The 15,156-nt window shown below is 34.0% G+C and overlaps 1 protein-coding gene across 1 annotated transcript in view; it reads right to left on the minus strand.

The window, feature by feature from the left end:
• Positions 1 to 334: 334 nt before the first annotated feature.
• PYGO1 (pygopus family PHD finger 1) overlaps positions 335 to 15,156 on the minus strand; it is a 31,963-nt gene continuing 17,141 nt past the window's right edge. The window contains exons 2-3 of the mRNA XM_040492759.1: positions 9,397 to 9,482; positions 335 to 8,340 (exon numbers count right to left, since the gene is read on the minus strand). Coding sequence (XP_040348693.1) covers positions 7,216 to 8,340; positions 9,397 to 9,482 — 1,211 coding nt within the window. The 3' untranslated portion in view covers positions 335 to 7,215. The remainder of the gene's footprint in view (positions 8,341 to 9,396; positions 9,483 to 15,156) is intronic.

Consider the following 15,156-nt stretch of genomic DNA (forward strand, 5'->3'; position numbering starts at 1 on the left):
TGTGAGGTTGTAGAGCTCCTCTCCAATTAATTTTTTATTAACAGAACTTAAGTCCTAATTTGTTAAAATCAAAATAGAGACAGATTATCCTCAGACTTTTTAAGGAAACTCAGGGCTCAGTGTTATGTATCAACTTTACAGGGGAAAAAATGCATGTAACAAGACCTATCCAAAAATATTGGTTTGGTCCTCAGTATAAAATTAAATTCCTGGTAAATTATAGGCTGTTGTCCTGGTAAGTGTTTCCTGGAACATTTCCTACCCAAAGCCAAGACTTTCATACCTATAACCTAAGATTGTCCTGTTGAAAGTCAAGCACTTAAAAAAACAGTCGTTTTTCTCTTTGAAAACTAGCTTTATTTAAAAGAATCTGAAGCATAACACTATAGGAACAAAGTTACAATACATATTGTTCAAGAAAGCCTGCCATACATAATTTTTACCAATAGTAGGTCTAAATACTGATAAATAACATTCCTTATACAATGCACAAATGACATTTAGTATGAACCCTGAAAAGAATGGCCAACAATAACATGGACTGTTTTGAAAGTGGAACTTCTACTTGTCTTACTAATTATCCGCAGAATAAAAAAACTAAAATGTGGAAGATAAACTCCTCTTAAATTCTAGCACGGTGCTTAAGGAAGAAATTAAAAGAATCAAAAGAAAAAGATAAATTGGCTTACCACTATTAATAGTAATTATTAAAAATAATTCAGAATTGAGAATTTGTTTTAATACTTGGAAGCCCTTAGACAAACTATCCATTATCTACTATATTCAATCAGTTACCAAGCCAATTTTGCTTCTCTGAAAACTGTAACCTGTACAAAACCATATAAAGAAAATAAACAATTTGGGGGTAACCTAGTCATTTCATACTTGAAATTTTTCCAAAAAGCAATTCCTGAATTAATTAATACTAATACTTCTTAAAACCTCTATGATTTAAATAGAAGCAGACCCATTTCTAAGAGATTGTATGTGAAGGTACCAGGAAAAAATAAATTTCTAACATGTAATTCTCAATTTTTAACCCTCAAAATAGACCCATGAAAACATTAGGGATTCAAATAAAATATAATGGAATTATGCCACAGTATGGTATATGGTATTTTTTAAAATATTAAGAACTGAATCAGATTTATTGCTATGTCAATCCTATCAATAATTGACAACCAAGTGTACAAAATACACCACACAACAACCAAGCCAAAAATGATGCTGTATAGAGATACCATTAACATAACACAGGTAAACATTTATCTTATAGTATATATCACTAATACAGCAAAGCCTTACTCAGGATAGTTTGAACTGATAAAAGTCTAAAAATTTGATTATTTAAAAAGATATGCAGTTTAAGCACTCATGAGCATTCTTTATTTTTCTTTTTCTTTCAAGTATATAATTTCAAAAATACAAATTTGCACTGGCCAAGCATTATCAATTACAATTCTTCTGTGTACTTGTTTTAATGGCAAAAGAATGCTTTTGTATTCTCAAACAAATGCTTTATAAAGCTATGTAGTATTCTTAAATGCTTTATAAAGCTTCACATTTTTCTAAGATTAAACATTTTTCCTTAAAACCTTATGACTTTTATTAACAAATCTTTTCATCAGATAGTACAAAGTAAACACCATTCAAGTCTTTGTACCAATGGTTACAAATTCTAAGTAAATTAGAGGAGTTTTATGGTATTATAATAGTTTCTTAAAAAATGAAGATTAGCATTTCTACTTATTTTGGTTATGAAGAAGTGAATGATATCTTTTGTTGGAAGATATCAGACTAGGTTCAAAGTCTAGAATGTAATTTTAATGATATGGGCTAAAAAAAAAAAGTCCTAATATGTACCACCAATTAAGATAATAATTCCTTAATAAGTTATAACTGTAAGAGGAAAACCAAAATTTTCAGAAGTATTTATTGTATTATGAGTGTTATGAATTGCTAACACCAAATTTTACCGCTCTCTCCCATTTCAAAACATCAGGCCATCTACTAATCCACAAATATTGATGTTTCACATACTTCATAGAGTAGCTTAAACATACCAGCGTAAGAAATAATTAGTATTACATAGTAATTTCCTTTGCCATAGGAATAAATGTTGGACAAAGTCTGGAAACATTTTATTTTCCAATTTGAATTACAGTAATTTTGCCACAGACCACAGCACTAGTGCATGTGTTACTTTAGACATGCTCTAAGAACAAAACAAAAAATTACTGCAAAAATACATGTCACCAATGTGGAACACACTCAGATTTGTATAAAAGTACTGAACTAATATCCCAAAAAGAGGTATATGTAAACAGTACATAAGGAAGAAATAGTTTTAATATGAAACAGTCATTTAAGTCACATACATCATGGTAAGAAGCAGGACTTTCTTTTATAAAAGATATTTTAACTAACAAGCAACATCATCTATATCATCTACAGAACAAGAAAAGTACAGGTATTTAGAATAAGTTTTAATATAATTGCAAGTAATGTATTTTGACAAACTGACAAAGATGAAGCTTATCTCGGGTTTTCATTAAAAATTTTCAATGAAATACAGGCAGCCTCTGACGTATTCATGTCTGGCTTATTGACAGCCATTTTTCATTTCCCCTAGACCATATGTCTTAGGAGCTGTTAATGCCAGCCTTAGCCTCCTTACTCCAGGAGTACCTCTAGACTTCCACTACTGTACCAAAAGTTGGAAAAATGCAGATGTGACTTCTATACTGCTCTACTGGATAAAGAGAATACAGAAAAGGGGGAAGTTACTAAAATGTGGAAATGAGAAGAAACCTCTGAGTTCAAAAGTTGAGGAAACTATGAAAATATCCAAAAACCTAAAGGAAATTGGGAAGTACTCTCAAGACAGGATCCATCAATTTGATAAAAATACTGCTTCCTACAGTACTTGAAATGTGGTCATATTGTCTGAAATCTTAGCTATTAGATAAAACTTCATTCTGAATAAGCAGTCTTAAAAAAATGTTTAATCCCACTTCCTTCACTATCTTCATTTGCATCTCGGTGGAAAACACTTTTTCCTTAAAATCTAGCCAGCCATAACCACAGAAAGAAATGGGAATTTTGATTGGAGGAAAAATATGGAATTTTGGAGCACAGGGCATCCAGTAAGGGAAGAGGCAAGCTGGCTTATATAGCATTCCACCGGAGGGTTTAGGATGTAAGAGGGCAACTAGGAAACACTAACACCAAGAAACTAAACTTACCTGAATCACATCAGGAAAAAGGAAGACCTCTGTTTCTTTCTACCTCCTACACTGATTGGTTCCCTAAAGAAAACTGAGTGTTCAGCATGATACTATCGCTTAACTACATTATGGTTTAAATAAGCCTTTATGAGCTTTCCTAACAATCTAATCATCTTATATAATGTTTCAAACCACTATTTACAAATGAACTTTGGGAGCCTGGATGCTCTTAACTGAACTTTTTAATTAAAAAAAAATCTAAAATAGCACAAATGTTCATGCATATGAAACCTCTATACACTATAAAAAAGAAACTCAAAAATTCTTTAGAGCTCCCTTAGAAAAAACCATTACTTACATATTTTTTTTTTTTTACTATTAAATACAATTACTATAGTATGGACAATAAGTACTAGCACTCTTAATATGTTCAAGACAAACAAGTTTGAAAGAATACTAGATGAAGACTCCTGATACTTATTTGGATGATTAAAGTTAGCAGAATTCATGGTGACCCACACTATTGAGGTTTTTTCCCTACCAGTAGGCAGAGATGGGAGTCTAAAAAAAAAAAAAAAAAAAAAAAAAAAAAGATTGGATTTTTTTATATTGTTACTCTAAGAAGAATAAGCACTATTACAAGAAAATCTTGCTTTATGTACATAATCTAATTTGGATTAACAAGAATCATAATAGCAGTACTCTAAAAGTATTTCACACCAAAGGAAAAAAACACTGATCACAAATCTAATTCTAAGCACTCTATCTGAAGAATAAATTTTCTTTTACAAGCTAAGCCGTTTCAGCATTAGTGAGTCCAGTAGCATCTAGAAGCAGTGAAATGAATAAAAAGTGAGTTCTGAGAAAGGAACTGATGCATTAAAACTATCATGACTAGCTGTCGTGAGAGAGCCTAGTTGCTGAGGGTCAGTCAGGTTAAACTAGACAAAACTTGAGAATGTAAGAGAAACTATGATTTCCTGTTCAATTGTGTGGGTGTGTATGTGGGTGTGTATCTGTGTATATGTGTGCATGCAAGATGAGGCCTTTCAGTGAAAGAAAAGGATTACATAAAAAAATGTGCAATGCTACTGGAAGGCTATTCGACCTATGTACATTTCTTTCTATCAATGAATATTTAAAAATGTTTAGGGAAGCTCATCACTTGTCCTAACAAAGCCGTAACAATATGTTTAATAGCCTTATTTGGGTCAAATTGGACAAATTGGTACCTGGCCATTTTATAGTTCATCATTTTTCCTATCAAAAACTGTCTAGATAATTTTTGACTTAGTGTCATATGGAGACAAATGTGGAACTAGTAAAGAAAAGTACTTCAAAGACATGACAACATTCATGAACTATGATTTTATAGTTTTTCAGTGACTCACTGTCAGTCAACCATGAGTTTTCTTTTGAATATTTACAGATTCTTATTTAAATAAGGTGCTCTGAAGACCTAAATACTTGAATAAAAATTCAACTGTAAGTTTTTAAAAACAACTACTTGGAAATGGAAAAGAATCTCAATATGAATCAAGTATCTTTATACTAGCTTGGGAGAGGTTACTTCACTTTCACCCAACTACTGAAAGTGTAAGCAACAGATGGCTTAAGAAACCACAAAATCAATTTTAACAATAAGTACAACTCAAGTACTACCATGAAAAATGTTAACTCCTGAGGACACTGTAAGGTTCTACTCAATATCTAACTGTATTATCATAAAAAATCATGACCCGATGCTAGGAATAAGCATTTAGCATGCAGTGCATCATTTCTTAAAAATCAGCACTTACTAGGATTTCAAGAACATGACTAGATCCTTAAACATTTAAAAAATTGTGTATCTCTAATAAAAACTATAATGTAAGCAAAATGGGATTTTCAAGTATGCTACTGAACACATCAAATGTCAGAGTCAGCCAAAAATACTGCATTTAACCTGCGTCAACTGGTAAAGATGTCACACAGAGGAGTACCGAGTATTAGAATTTATATCATTTCATTTTCTAAAACTGTAAAGATATATATTTTACAACTATATTGAAAATATTTTGTACTCACCTCTAACTAGTCACAGGTAAATGGAGAAAACCTTCTACTACTTTGTACCATATGAAATTGCTGTTTTTGTAGGTCAAAATTAAAACACTGTATTTAAAAAAATAAGTTTTATTCAATCAAAATATGTATGAGTATTAATAACTTTCTAGTAAGATATTAAATATTTCATTTTAAAAAATTTGTCATTTTTTCAGATATATAAATTGTTCAGATCCTCCAATTACTACTTCTTAATTGGAGAACATGTTGTTTCTTAAAAAAAAAGCTTCAAATGATGAAAACGAAGGTAGTTCATTGGATAAAGGTCTGGTGACTACAATGGACATGACGACATTGAATATCCCAATTGAATTAACTTTGCTTTCGTGGCTTGTGACGTGTGAGGTCAAGTGCTGTCATGTAAAAGTGTGGGCTCATGTTTATTAACCAAAGGACCTTTCTTGATCAAAATTTTCATGCATAATTTTACTTCCTCAGCAATATGCTGCTGCTGTCGTTTCACCAGGGTTTAAGCAATAGTAATTATTCTTTTGCAGATCACCATATGGCCTTCAGAACATTTTTGGTCACAATGATGATGGTGCAAGTTTGGGAGCTTCAAAAATATCCAAATATTGTATAAATTGCTATCAATTGTCATATATAGTATCTTTTTTTTTTTTTTTTTTTGGTCACAGTTCATGATCCACTCTAAAAATATGTTTCTGCTTTTTTGAATCTTAATGAGCACACCTCCAACTGTCTTCATTCTTGATCATCTCCCAGGAGGATGTTCTTGGATTCATCTTTCACCTTTCCCAGTCACAGCAGAAGCTCCTGTCTGCTTCAAGGCCTTGAATTGTTGTTTGTGAGTTAGCTCTCACCCTGGCTCTTAATTGGTCTTTAAGATGGATTCTGATCTCCCCTGAGGCTCATTTTTGAATCTAGATTCCCCAGAACAAGATTTTTCAAACCACCACTGAGTGGTGTTCTTTCCCCAGCGGAGCCTTGTAGGCCCAACTTGATATTTACACCTATCTCATTTGCAGTATTGTCCTGGCTTGAAATCATATTAAAAGAAGTATCCATAATTCTTCTGAGGATACTATATTATTTATTTGTCTGGAAAACAATAAGAAAAAACTCAATAATCAAAGGAAATTGAAGAGTGAAGGGCATAACACTGTTACAATTCTAAATAGCACAACTAGAAACATACTTCACTTCAACTCTACTAATTGCAGTCAATTTTCAACTGATCTAGTATTAGCAATTTCATGTGGTACAATCCACAAGTCAATCAACAAATACTTACTGAGCATCTACTATATGCTAACATCTGTCTCCTATCTGTACAAACAGATATCTTGGAAAGACTGACTTGAAAATAGGAAAGTCATTAATTTCAAGGACCCTAGTGGGGAGAAATCTGGTGTCATACTCTATTATTTTTTAAAACATCCATTAAAATGTATGCTTTCTTCCATGTTACAGCTACATATGCTTTTTTGAAAACATATGTCAAATAGATCCTTGAAAAATTTTTTGAACTGTTTAATGTAATATTGCCAAAGTTCAGCTCTGCAATGTACATTTTTCAATGATTCTAACTTTTAAAAGTCAAAACTTGCCTACATTTGCTATATATTATTTTGAAGCTTCAAGAGGCTTTTATGTTTATGATTAACAACAACAACGACAACTAACATTTATTTGTATAGTACTTTCTAAAGCACCCCCATATACATTATTCTCATTTAAGATAGCAAACAAAGACAATACAAAATTTGCACTGGTAATGAAGTAGAATATTAACAAAAACTGAAAGGTAAATAATCTTTTTGTATGTGCATTTAAAAAAATAATGTAAAACATTAAAATCCTGTGTCACTGAGCCTCTGAAATACACAGGAAAAAAAATCACTTTAACTAATGCCTGTGATTAAGCATCACTGCCCACTGCAGGCGGACCAAAAGTTTCTCGAGTACGCATTAACTGGACATCTTTGTCAGCCATACAGGTATCACAGCCCCATACTGCTGATGCTTCTGCAGTTAGGAGGCCATAAGCTGTTTCAGTCATTCCAGTGCAGATCCGATGAAACCATTTCTGACAAGAGGCTTCACATAAGATGGCATCCTGATCATCATTCACTTCATTTGTACAAATTCCACAAGGATACACTGGGTCAGAAGAAGAATGGCCATGACGGCTTGGGTGGAGAGAGGATTTATTGCTTTTTTCAGTGGTGCATGCATCTGGGGCACCTCTAGGTTGTCGCGGCTTATTCTGCGTCCCATTTGCATGGCTGTTATTTGTAGCTTCTGTGGTACTGGAACGGCTATTCTCTTGATTTACTGCACTGTTTCGATTAACATTTTTTAATTCAATATTACTCTGATTCACTGTGTCATCCATATTTAAGTGAGGTGGATGAGCAGAGGAATTTTGATTAGTGTTTTTGGTTGCTCCTTGACTAAAGTCTTGTTTTTGGGGTGGTGCTTTTGCTTGACCAAAAGTGTTTGGAGGAGGAATAAAAGAATGATTAGATTCTAATGGAGAAGTAAAATTTGAATTATTTCCAGGGACAAAGTTAGATGCCAAGTCAGGGTTAGATACTTGGTTAGTATTCTGTGGAGGAATCTGATTGAAGTTTTCAGCAGGATTTTGTCTAAAATGTTGATTAGGCATGTTAACATTCTGACTTAGTGCATTATTATAAGATGGATTTCCAAAGCTTGAATTATCATGTGGCCCAAAGTTAAAAGCATGAGGTCGATTAAAACCCATGCCCAAAGGATTCTGAGGAAATGGGTGTGGCTGATTCCTGAGTGAGTAAGGACCACAGTATGGGGAAGACATTCTTGGAGGAACGTGAGGTGGCATTCTGAATGTGCTATAGCCTCCAAAGCCAGGATAACCAGGGCCAAGATATGGATTTGATGAAGGTAGTGGTTTATAGGAAATAGTATTATAGTTGTCATCAAATGGATTAGCAGCCACTAGATGGTCAGAGTTTGGATTCGGTGGTGGAGCATACTCAGACAATGGAGGAAAAGAAGGCCCCTGAAATGAGAATGTAGAGTAAAATACATGTTTTGAGTAAAGAAGTCATTAAAATTGTTATCTTAACATGTAAGAACCTAGTTTTAATCAAAATTTTCTGCTATGTCTTATAAAATTTAATTCATCTGACTTTTCAATTCCAAATAAGTTTTATATTTAATTATATTTAATGATTAAAATGTATAGATTTCTTCCATTTAGGAAAGAAAATAAGGCATACTTTTCTGAGCTCAAATTCATTGTTACTTCAAATTTCAAAGGTATTTATTAACCTTCAAAAGAAGCTTAATTACATAATTTGCATTTAATATGCTTAACTTTAGTTCTAGAATTTTTCACTTAAAATTCTAACTAAAAGTACCTGTTACACCCCCCAAAAAACCATAAAATTAAGTAACAATAAACAGGCTCTAAGTTATTTTACTGGCTTAACTTCAGGGAGTAGCTATTAAAGTATTCCCCAAGCACTATGCTCTCGGCCTCAGAATGGAAAAATAAACTTCCAGTTTTAGTCACACTGTAATTTTAAGAGGTGGTGGCCAAAATGGAAAAAAATAATCCTTACACACAAAATACTTACTTGCAGTCTTTAGAATAAAAAGAGTGCTTCAAATTTACAGAAGATAAAGCCACAAAAGCCTGTTTTGCTATTTATTCAACCACATGTTGTACACAAAAGATGCCTCCCCCATGACTGCTCAATGATACGTACATACTACTAAATTATTATAACAGCTAAATATTGCTTAATGCTAAACCTATGTTCATATATTTTAAATATTTTACTAAAACTACAGGCATCTGTGCTGTTTAAGTTAGTTTTAAGAATAAACATTTTAATTTGTCTGCCTACACTTCCCTCTTGCAATATCCACTCTAGGCCTATAGGCCAACCATAGCCACTAGTTACAGAATTAAAAAAAAAAATCACTGCAGAATTCAATATTAGGTTACAAATGAGGAGGGGAAAAAAATCCATGACCAAATTTAAATTTACCTCATTAGCCTGATCGTATCAGTGAACAAAAATGGTTATCAAAGAAAATGTCAATTTACCTGTGTATTTGTCTTGCGTTTTTTCTTATCTGGGCTTCCTAGTTGTACACCTGGTCCTCCTAACCCATCCAGTCCACTATCACCACCTAAAAGCAAATAAAATCCAGATAACATTTCCACTTGTAACTGAAATCATTTTATATCCCTCACAGCAATATCTATCATAATTACCTGTTAATATGAGTTCTGTTTTTGTTAGATAAAAGCGATACTAAGTTTTTAAAAAATATCTTTGCTTTTCAAAAAGTCTTCCCCATAATTTCAGTCAGAAACAGTCATTCATCTCTACTCCCATGGTATTTTTTTACTACTCTTTCATTGAGAAAGAAAGTCTCCATGCCACCCTTGAATCTTTAGTCATCTGGTTTCCTATCCCTGAAAGCAGCCACTAGTTTCTGCTGTATCTTTCAAAAGACAATCTAGATAAAATTCCAATATAGAACCTTTTGTGGGGTGTACACACACGATGGCAGACGTTCTATACACAATGCCACTGTATATTTTCTTTCTACTTGGAAATCATTGCATATCATTACATACTGAACAGCTCCATCCCCTAATAACTCAGTAGTATTTCATAGTATGATTATAATCTAATTCATTGAACTACCCCCTCCCCATTGATGGATATTTAGGTTTCTCCAAACCTTTGCTGTCTGCAATGAAAATCCATGTATAAATGTCTTAAAATACATGTACAAATCATTCCTAGAACTGGAATTAAGGCATTAAAGGAATGTGGCCTTTTAATTCTTAAAGGTATTGCTGAAGTACAATGCACATGAGTATTATTTTCTCAACAGTGTATGATCAAGCAAAAGCAAAAGCTTGACTGAATTCAAGAAGTTAAAGTTTATCAACAGATTTTTTTTCCATTAGAAAAACATTTTTTACTATGGAGGATTCTGGGTCATTTAAAAAGTAGACAGAAGAATAAAGTTATGTACATACATATATAGATACACATTTGTAATAGGTTAATAAATAAGTTCAGTGAGGTGACAATTAGAGGAGACCTGCTCACATATGTGGATTCTGAGAAAGGGGTATTTAAACGGGGACCTAAAGGAGGAAAACAAATCTCTGAGTAAACAGCCTAAGGAAGAGCCTCTAGGCAGAGAACAGCATGTGTCAAGATTCTTAAGTAGAAAGAAGCTTGATGTGTTTGGGAAATTTAAAAGAGGCCAGCGTGTTAAGGGACTCTGGAGAGTGCCACTAGAAAAGGTTAGAGACAGGCAGGGTCCAGATCATTTTAGAGCAGAGTAGACTGTGTCCCACTAAAATTCTTATTTTGAAGCCCTAATGCACAATATGATGATGTTTAGACATAGGGCCGTTGGAAGGTAATGAAGGTTACATCCAGTCATGAGGATCAGGCCCTTATGATGGGATTACTGGCCTTAAGAGAAAGAAGAGGATGCTTGCAGACCCCCTATGAAGTACAAATACAGGAAAGACCATGTAAGGATATGGGCAAGACGGTGGGCATCTGCAAATGAGAAAGAGAGCACTCATCAGGAAGTGAACTGGCTAGCACCTTGATCTTGGACTTCCCAGCCGCCAAACTGTGAGAAAATTAATTTCTGTTGTTTAAGCCACCCAGTCTATGATTTTTGTTCTTGTAGACCATGCAGACTAAGACACAGAGCCTTGTAGCTTATGCTAAGGAACCTGAATTTTATCTGAAGAACAGTGGATGATCATTTAAAGGTTTTGAGTAGGAAAGTGATATGATTTAAGTTTTAAAAATATTATATTAGCAATTGTGTTCAGAATGAATTAGAGATGGGACAGGGGAAAAAGCAGGGAGAATAAATAAACGTTAAAAAAAATTTAAAAAAAAAAAGAGCCTGGGTGGCGCAGTCGGTTAAGCGTCCGACTTCAGCCAGGTCACGATCTCACGGTCCGTGAGTTCGAGCCCCGCGTCAGGCTCTGCGCTGATGGCTCAGAGCCTGGAGCCTGTTTCCGATTCTGTGTCTCCCTCTCTCTCTGCCCCTCCCCTGTTCATGCTCTGTCTGTCTCTGTCCCAAAAATAAATAAACGTTAAAAAAATTAAAAAAAAAAAAAAAAGAAAAAGCAGGGAGACCACTATTTTACAATAATAGTTCAGGAAAAGTAATGGTACTTAGCAATAAAGAGAAATCAGTATGTTGGACATAGTTCAACCACCTAAACAAAATGCAAAACAGATTTCTGTAAGAGCTATTTAGAGAAGTTTAAATACTGTGAAGGTGGAAAACTGACAAACAACAAAATTCAGTAAGGATTCTGGATGTTAAATTAATATTTAATATTAAAAAGCTTTTTTATGTACAAACTAAAACCAGTCAAAAGATACAGCAGAAGAAATGCTTCATTTATAGGAACAAAACTAAACCAAAATGGGTAGCAATAAATTCTAAAAATGTACAAGATCAGTATGAATAAAAACTTTCAAAAGTCCTACACTGAGAGACATAGAGGAAGATTTCTTAAAAGTGGGTAGAGTATTCCCTATTCTGGCTAGCCACCTGGAACAAAATAACATTTTTTTTTTACCTCACTTATTATCCCAAACAGCCCTGTTGTGCCCTCCTCAGAGACATCAGCACCAGGTATTTGAGTCTTAGGCCCACAGGGTCCACATTCCAAGTCCAGAGGCATTAACTAGCCTAAGCAGTACCCCCATTCTCAGATATCTGAGTTTAACCTCCACAGGACCTCTCCTGTGAATTTATATATCCTAATAATTTCAACTTCTTTCCTTTGTCCCACAGCCTTAGGAATGGTAGCTGTTTCCCATAGTTGGTATCTCTGAAAACTTTAGTAGCCTATTTTTGCCACTTCAGTTTAATGTCTATTAACAATACCTTTTTACTAAATTCTTTCTGTTAAAAACAACTGATATGGCCTGGCTAGACACTGACTGATACATACACATCTCAAGTCCCACCAGCCAGAAACTGTCATTACTACTAAGTTAACATTATTCCAGACATCTAGCTTATTATCTACCTACCTACTTTTCCCTCTGTGTATATAGAGCAATAGTAATACCTTTAGAAAGATAGGATACTATTTTTTAAATAAAAGCATTAAATTTTAAGTTAACTAGAAGTTAACAAAGGAAAAAAGAAGTGAAACTAAAGAGTACATTAAATGTTTCTTTACCATAAGAGAAGTTAAAAACAATTTTTTTTAATGTTTATTTACTTTTGGGGGGGTGGGGCGAGCATGCACAAGTAAGGGAGGGACAGAGAAAGAGGGAGACAGAGGATCCCAAGCAGGCTCCATGCTGACAGCCCAAAGTGGGGTTCAAACCCATGAACCCCAAGGTCATGGCCTGAGCTGAAGTGAGATGCTTAACCAATCGAGCCACACAGGCGCTCACACAGTAAGTTTTTTTTTTTTTTTTTTTAATGTTTATTTTATTTTTGAGACAGAGAGAGAGGGAGGGATCCCTAGGAGCAAAGAGAGAGAGGAGAAACAGAAACTGAAGTAGGCTCCAGGTTATGAGCTGCCTGCATAGAGCCTGACGTAGGGCTGGAACTCATGAACCATGAGATCAAAACCTGAGCCTACGTTGAACAAATGCTTAACCAACTGAGCCACCAAGGTGCCCCTGCAATTCACCTTTAATCTGTTGAATTATCATCCTGTCTTTGAGCTCTCATTTTTTTCATTTTTTGTTTTTATTAAGGTCTAGCACTTGAAGTACATGTATTTCCTTCTTTTAGGTTATAGGTCTTCATCTTCTACATGCTATTTCTTTTTTTTTTGTTAGTTCATTAGTTTGCTGTAGTATGTTTGCACAGTTACGCTTTTTTTTTGTTTTTTTTTACGCTTATTATTTTGAGAGAGAGAGAGAGAAAGAGAGAAAGCACACATGCGCATATGTAGGTGGGGGACAGGCAGAGAGAGAATCCTAAGCAGATTCTGCACTGTTGGTGTAGGAGCTCAGTGCAGGGCTCAAACTCATGAACTGTTAGATAATGACCTGAGCTGAAATTGGACGCTTAACCGACTGAGCCACCCAGGTGCCTCTGCTTTTATTTTTATCTTACAATCCTGCCTAGATCTTTTACTTGCTCTGATTTAACATAGGTGACTTTCTGACTTTCTTCTATTGGTTATATGCTATATCTATTGAGATAATCATGTGATTTTTTTTTCCCTTTAAATTATTTTAGTGTTCAACTCAAGAATGACATTCCTGAAATAAAGCTACCTTACTCACTTTTATATGTTATCATTTTTATATGACTGAACATACTAATATCTTTTTAGAATGCTTGCCTATATTAGTAAGATTAACCTGTTGTGTTTCCTTGGAACATCCAGGTTCTTAATTCTGACTTTTTGTTAAGTGCACATCTACCTAGTTGGGGGGTTGAGTAACCCATTCACATGGGATGGTTTCCCTGTGTTCTCTGATTCAGTGTATTCCTGGAGACTTGTACCACAGATTAGTCTTTAAAAAAAAAAAAAAAAAAAAAAACAACTTTTTGTTTTACTCATTTTTTCCTTACTGAAAAGAATGAGAAGATAAGAGTACTCATTGAATTTGCTTCTCCCCAGACTTGGGGTTATTAGTAAGAATTCTCAAAATTCTGTAAATCATCAGTAGCTTCCAAGGGCAGACAGTGCATTCTGGGCTGTTTCTACTTTTTGGTTACTAAGAATAATGCTGCTGAATATTTATGTACAAGTTTGTTTTTTTTTTTTTTAATATATGAACATGTTTTCAATTATCTGGGGTATATAGCTAGTAATTGAATCACTGGGCTATATGGTATCTCCAAGTCTAATGTTTTGAGAACTGCCCAACTGTTTTCCATAGTGGCTGCAATATTATATATTCCCAGGTAAGTCTGAGGGTTCCAATTTCTTCACATCCTCCCCAACACTTATTTCCTGTTGTTTTTTTAAGTACTGTCATTCTAGTGAGCATAAACTAGTATCTCATTGTGGTTTTAATTTTAATTTTCATAATTACTAATGAAGTTGAGCATCTTTTCATGTATTTATTGATCATTTATATATATATATATATCTTTTCTTTAAAAAAAATTTTTTTTTACATTTATTTATTTTTGAGAGACAGACACAGAGCATGAGCAGGGGAGGAGCAGAGAGAGAGGGGGACACAGAAATCTGAAGCACGCTCCAGGCTCTGAGCTGTCAGCACAGAGCCCGACGTGGGGCTTGAACTCACAAATTGCAAGATCATGACCTAGGAAGAAGTTGGACGCTTAACCGACTGAGCCATCCAGGCACCCCTATATATCTTTTCTTTGAAGAAATGACTAGTCCAGTCATTTGTCTATTTTTTAGTTAGGTTATTTATGTTTTTTGTTGTTAAGTTGTAAGAATTTTTTATATACTCTGGATACTAGACTCTTATCAGTTATAAGATTTATAAAAATATTTTCTTCCAATCTGTGGGTTGTCTTTTCACCTTGATAGTGTCCTTTGACACATATGTTTTTAATTTGATGAACTCTAATTTATTTATTTTTCTTTTGATTGTTTAGATAAAACTAGATTTATATACTTCTAAGGTACTAGTTTGCCTCCCTAAAATCTTATATACATACTGTCTTACTCAGCAGAACACAAAAGACAAAAATGAAAACTTGTGGTTCAAACTAAAGGAACTCCTATTTTTAAATTCTTTGATGTGGTAGTAATCCCATTTCATTAGATGGTACGTAAAGAACTAATAGTGAGATCCAGTCTACCCCTCAGTCATTGATTCAAAATCTGATGGTTCAGGAATGA

Source organism: Herpailurus yagouaroundi, unplaced genomic scaffold (assembly GCF_014898765.1).
Source record: "Herpailurus yagouaroundi ecotype Mexico unplaced genomic scaffold, PumYag 184, whole genome shotgun sequence".
NCBI lineage: Eukaryota > Metazoa > Chordata > Mammalia > Carnivora > Felidae > Herpailurus > Herpailurus yagouaroundi.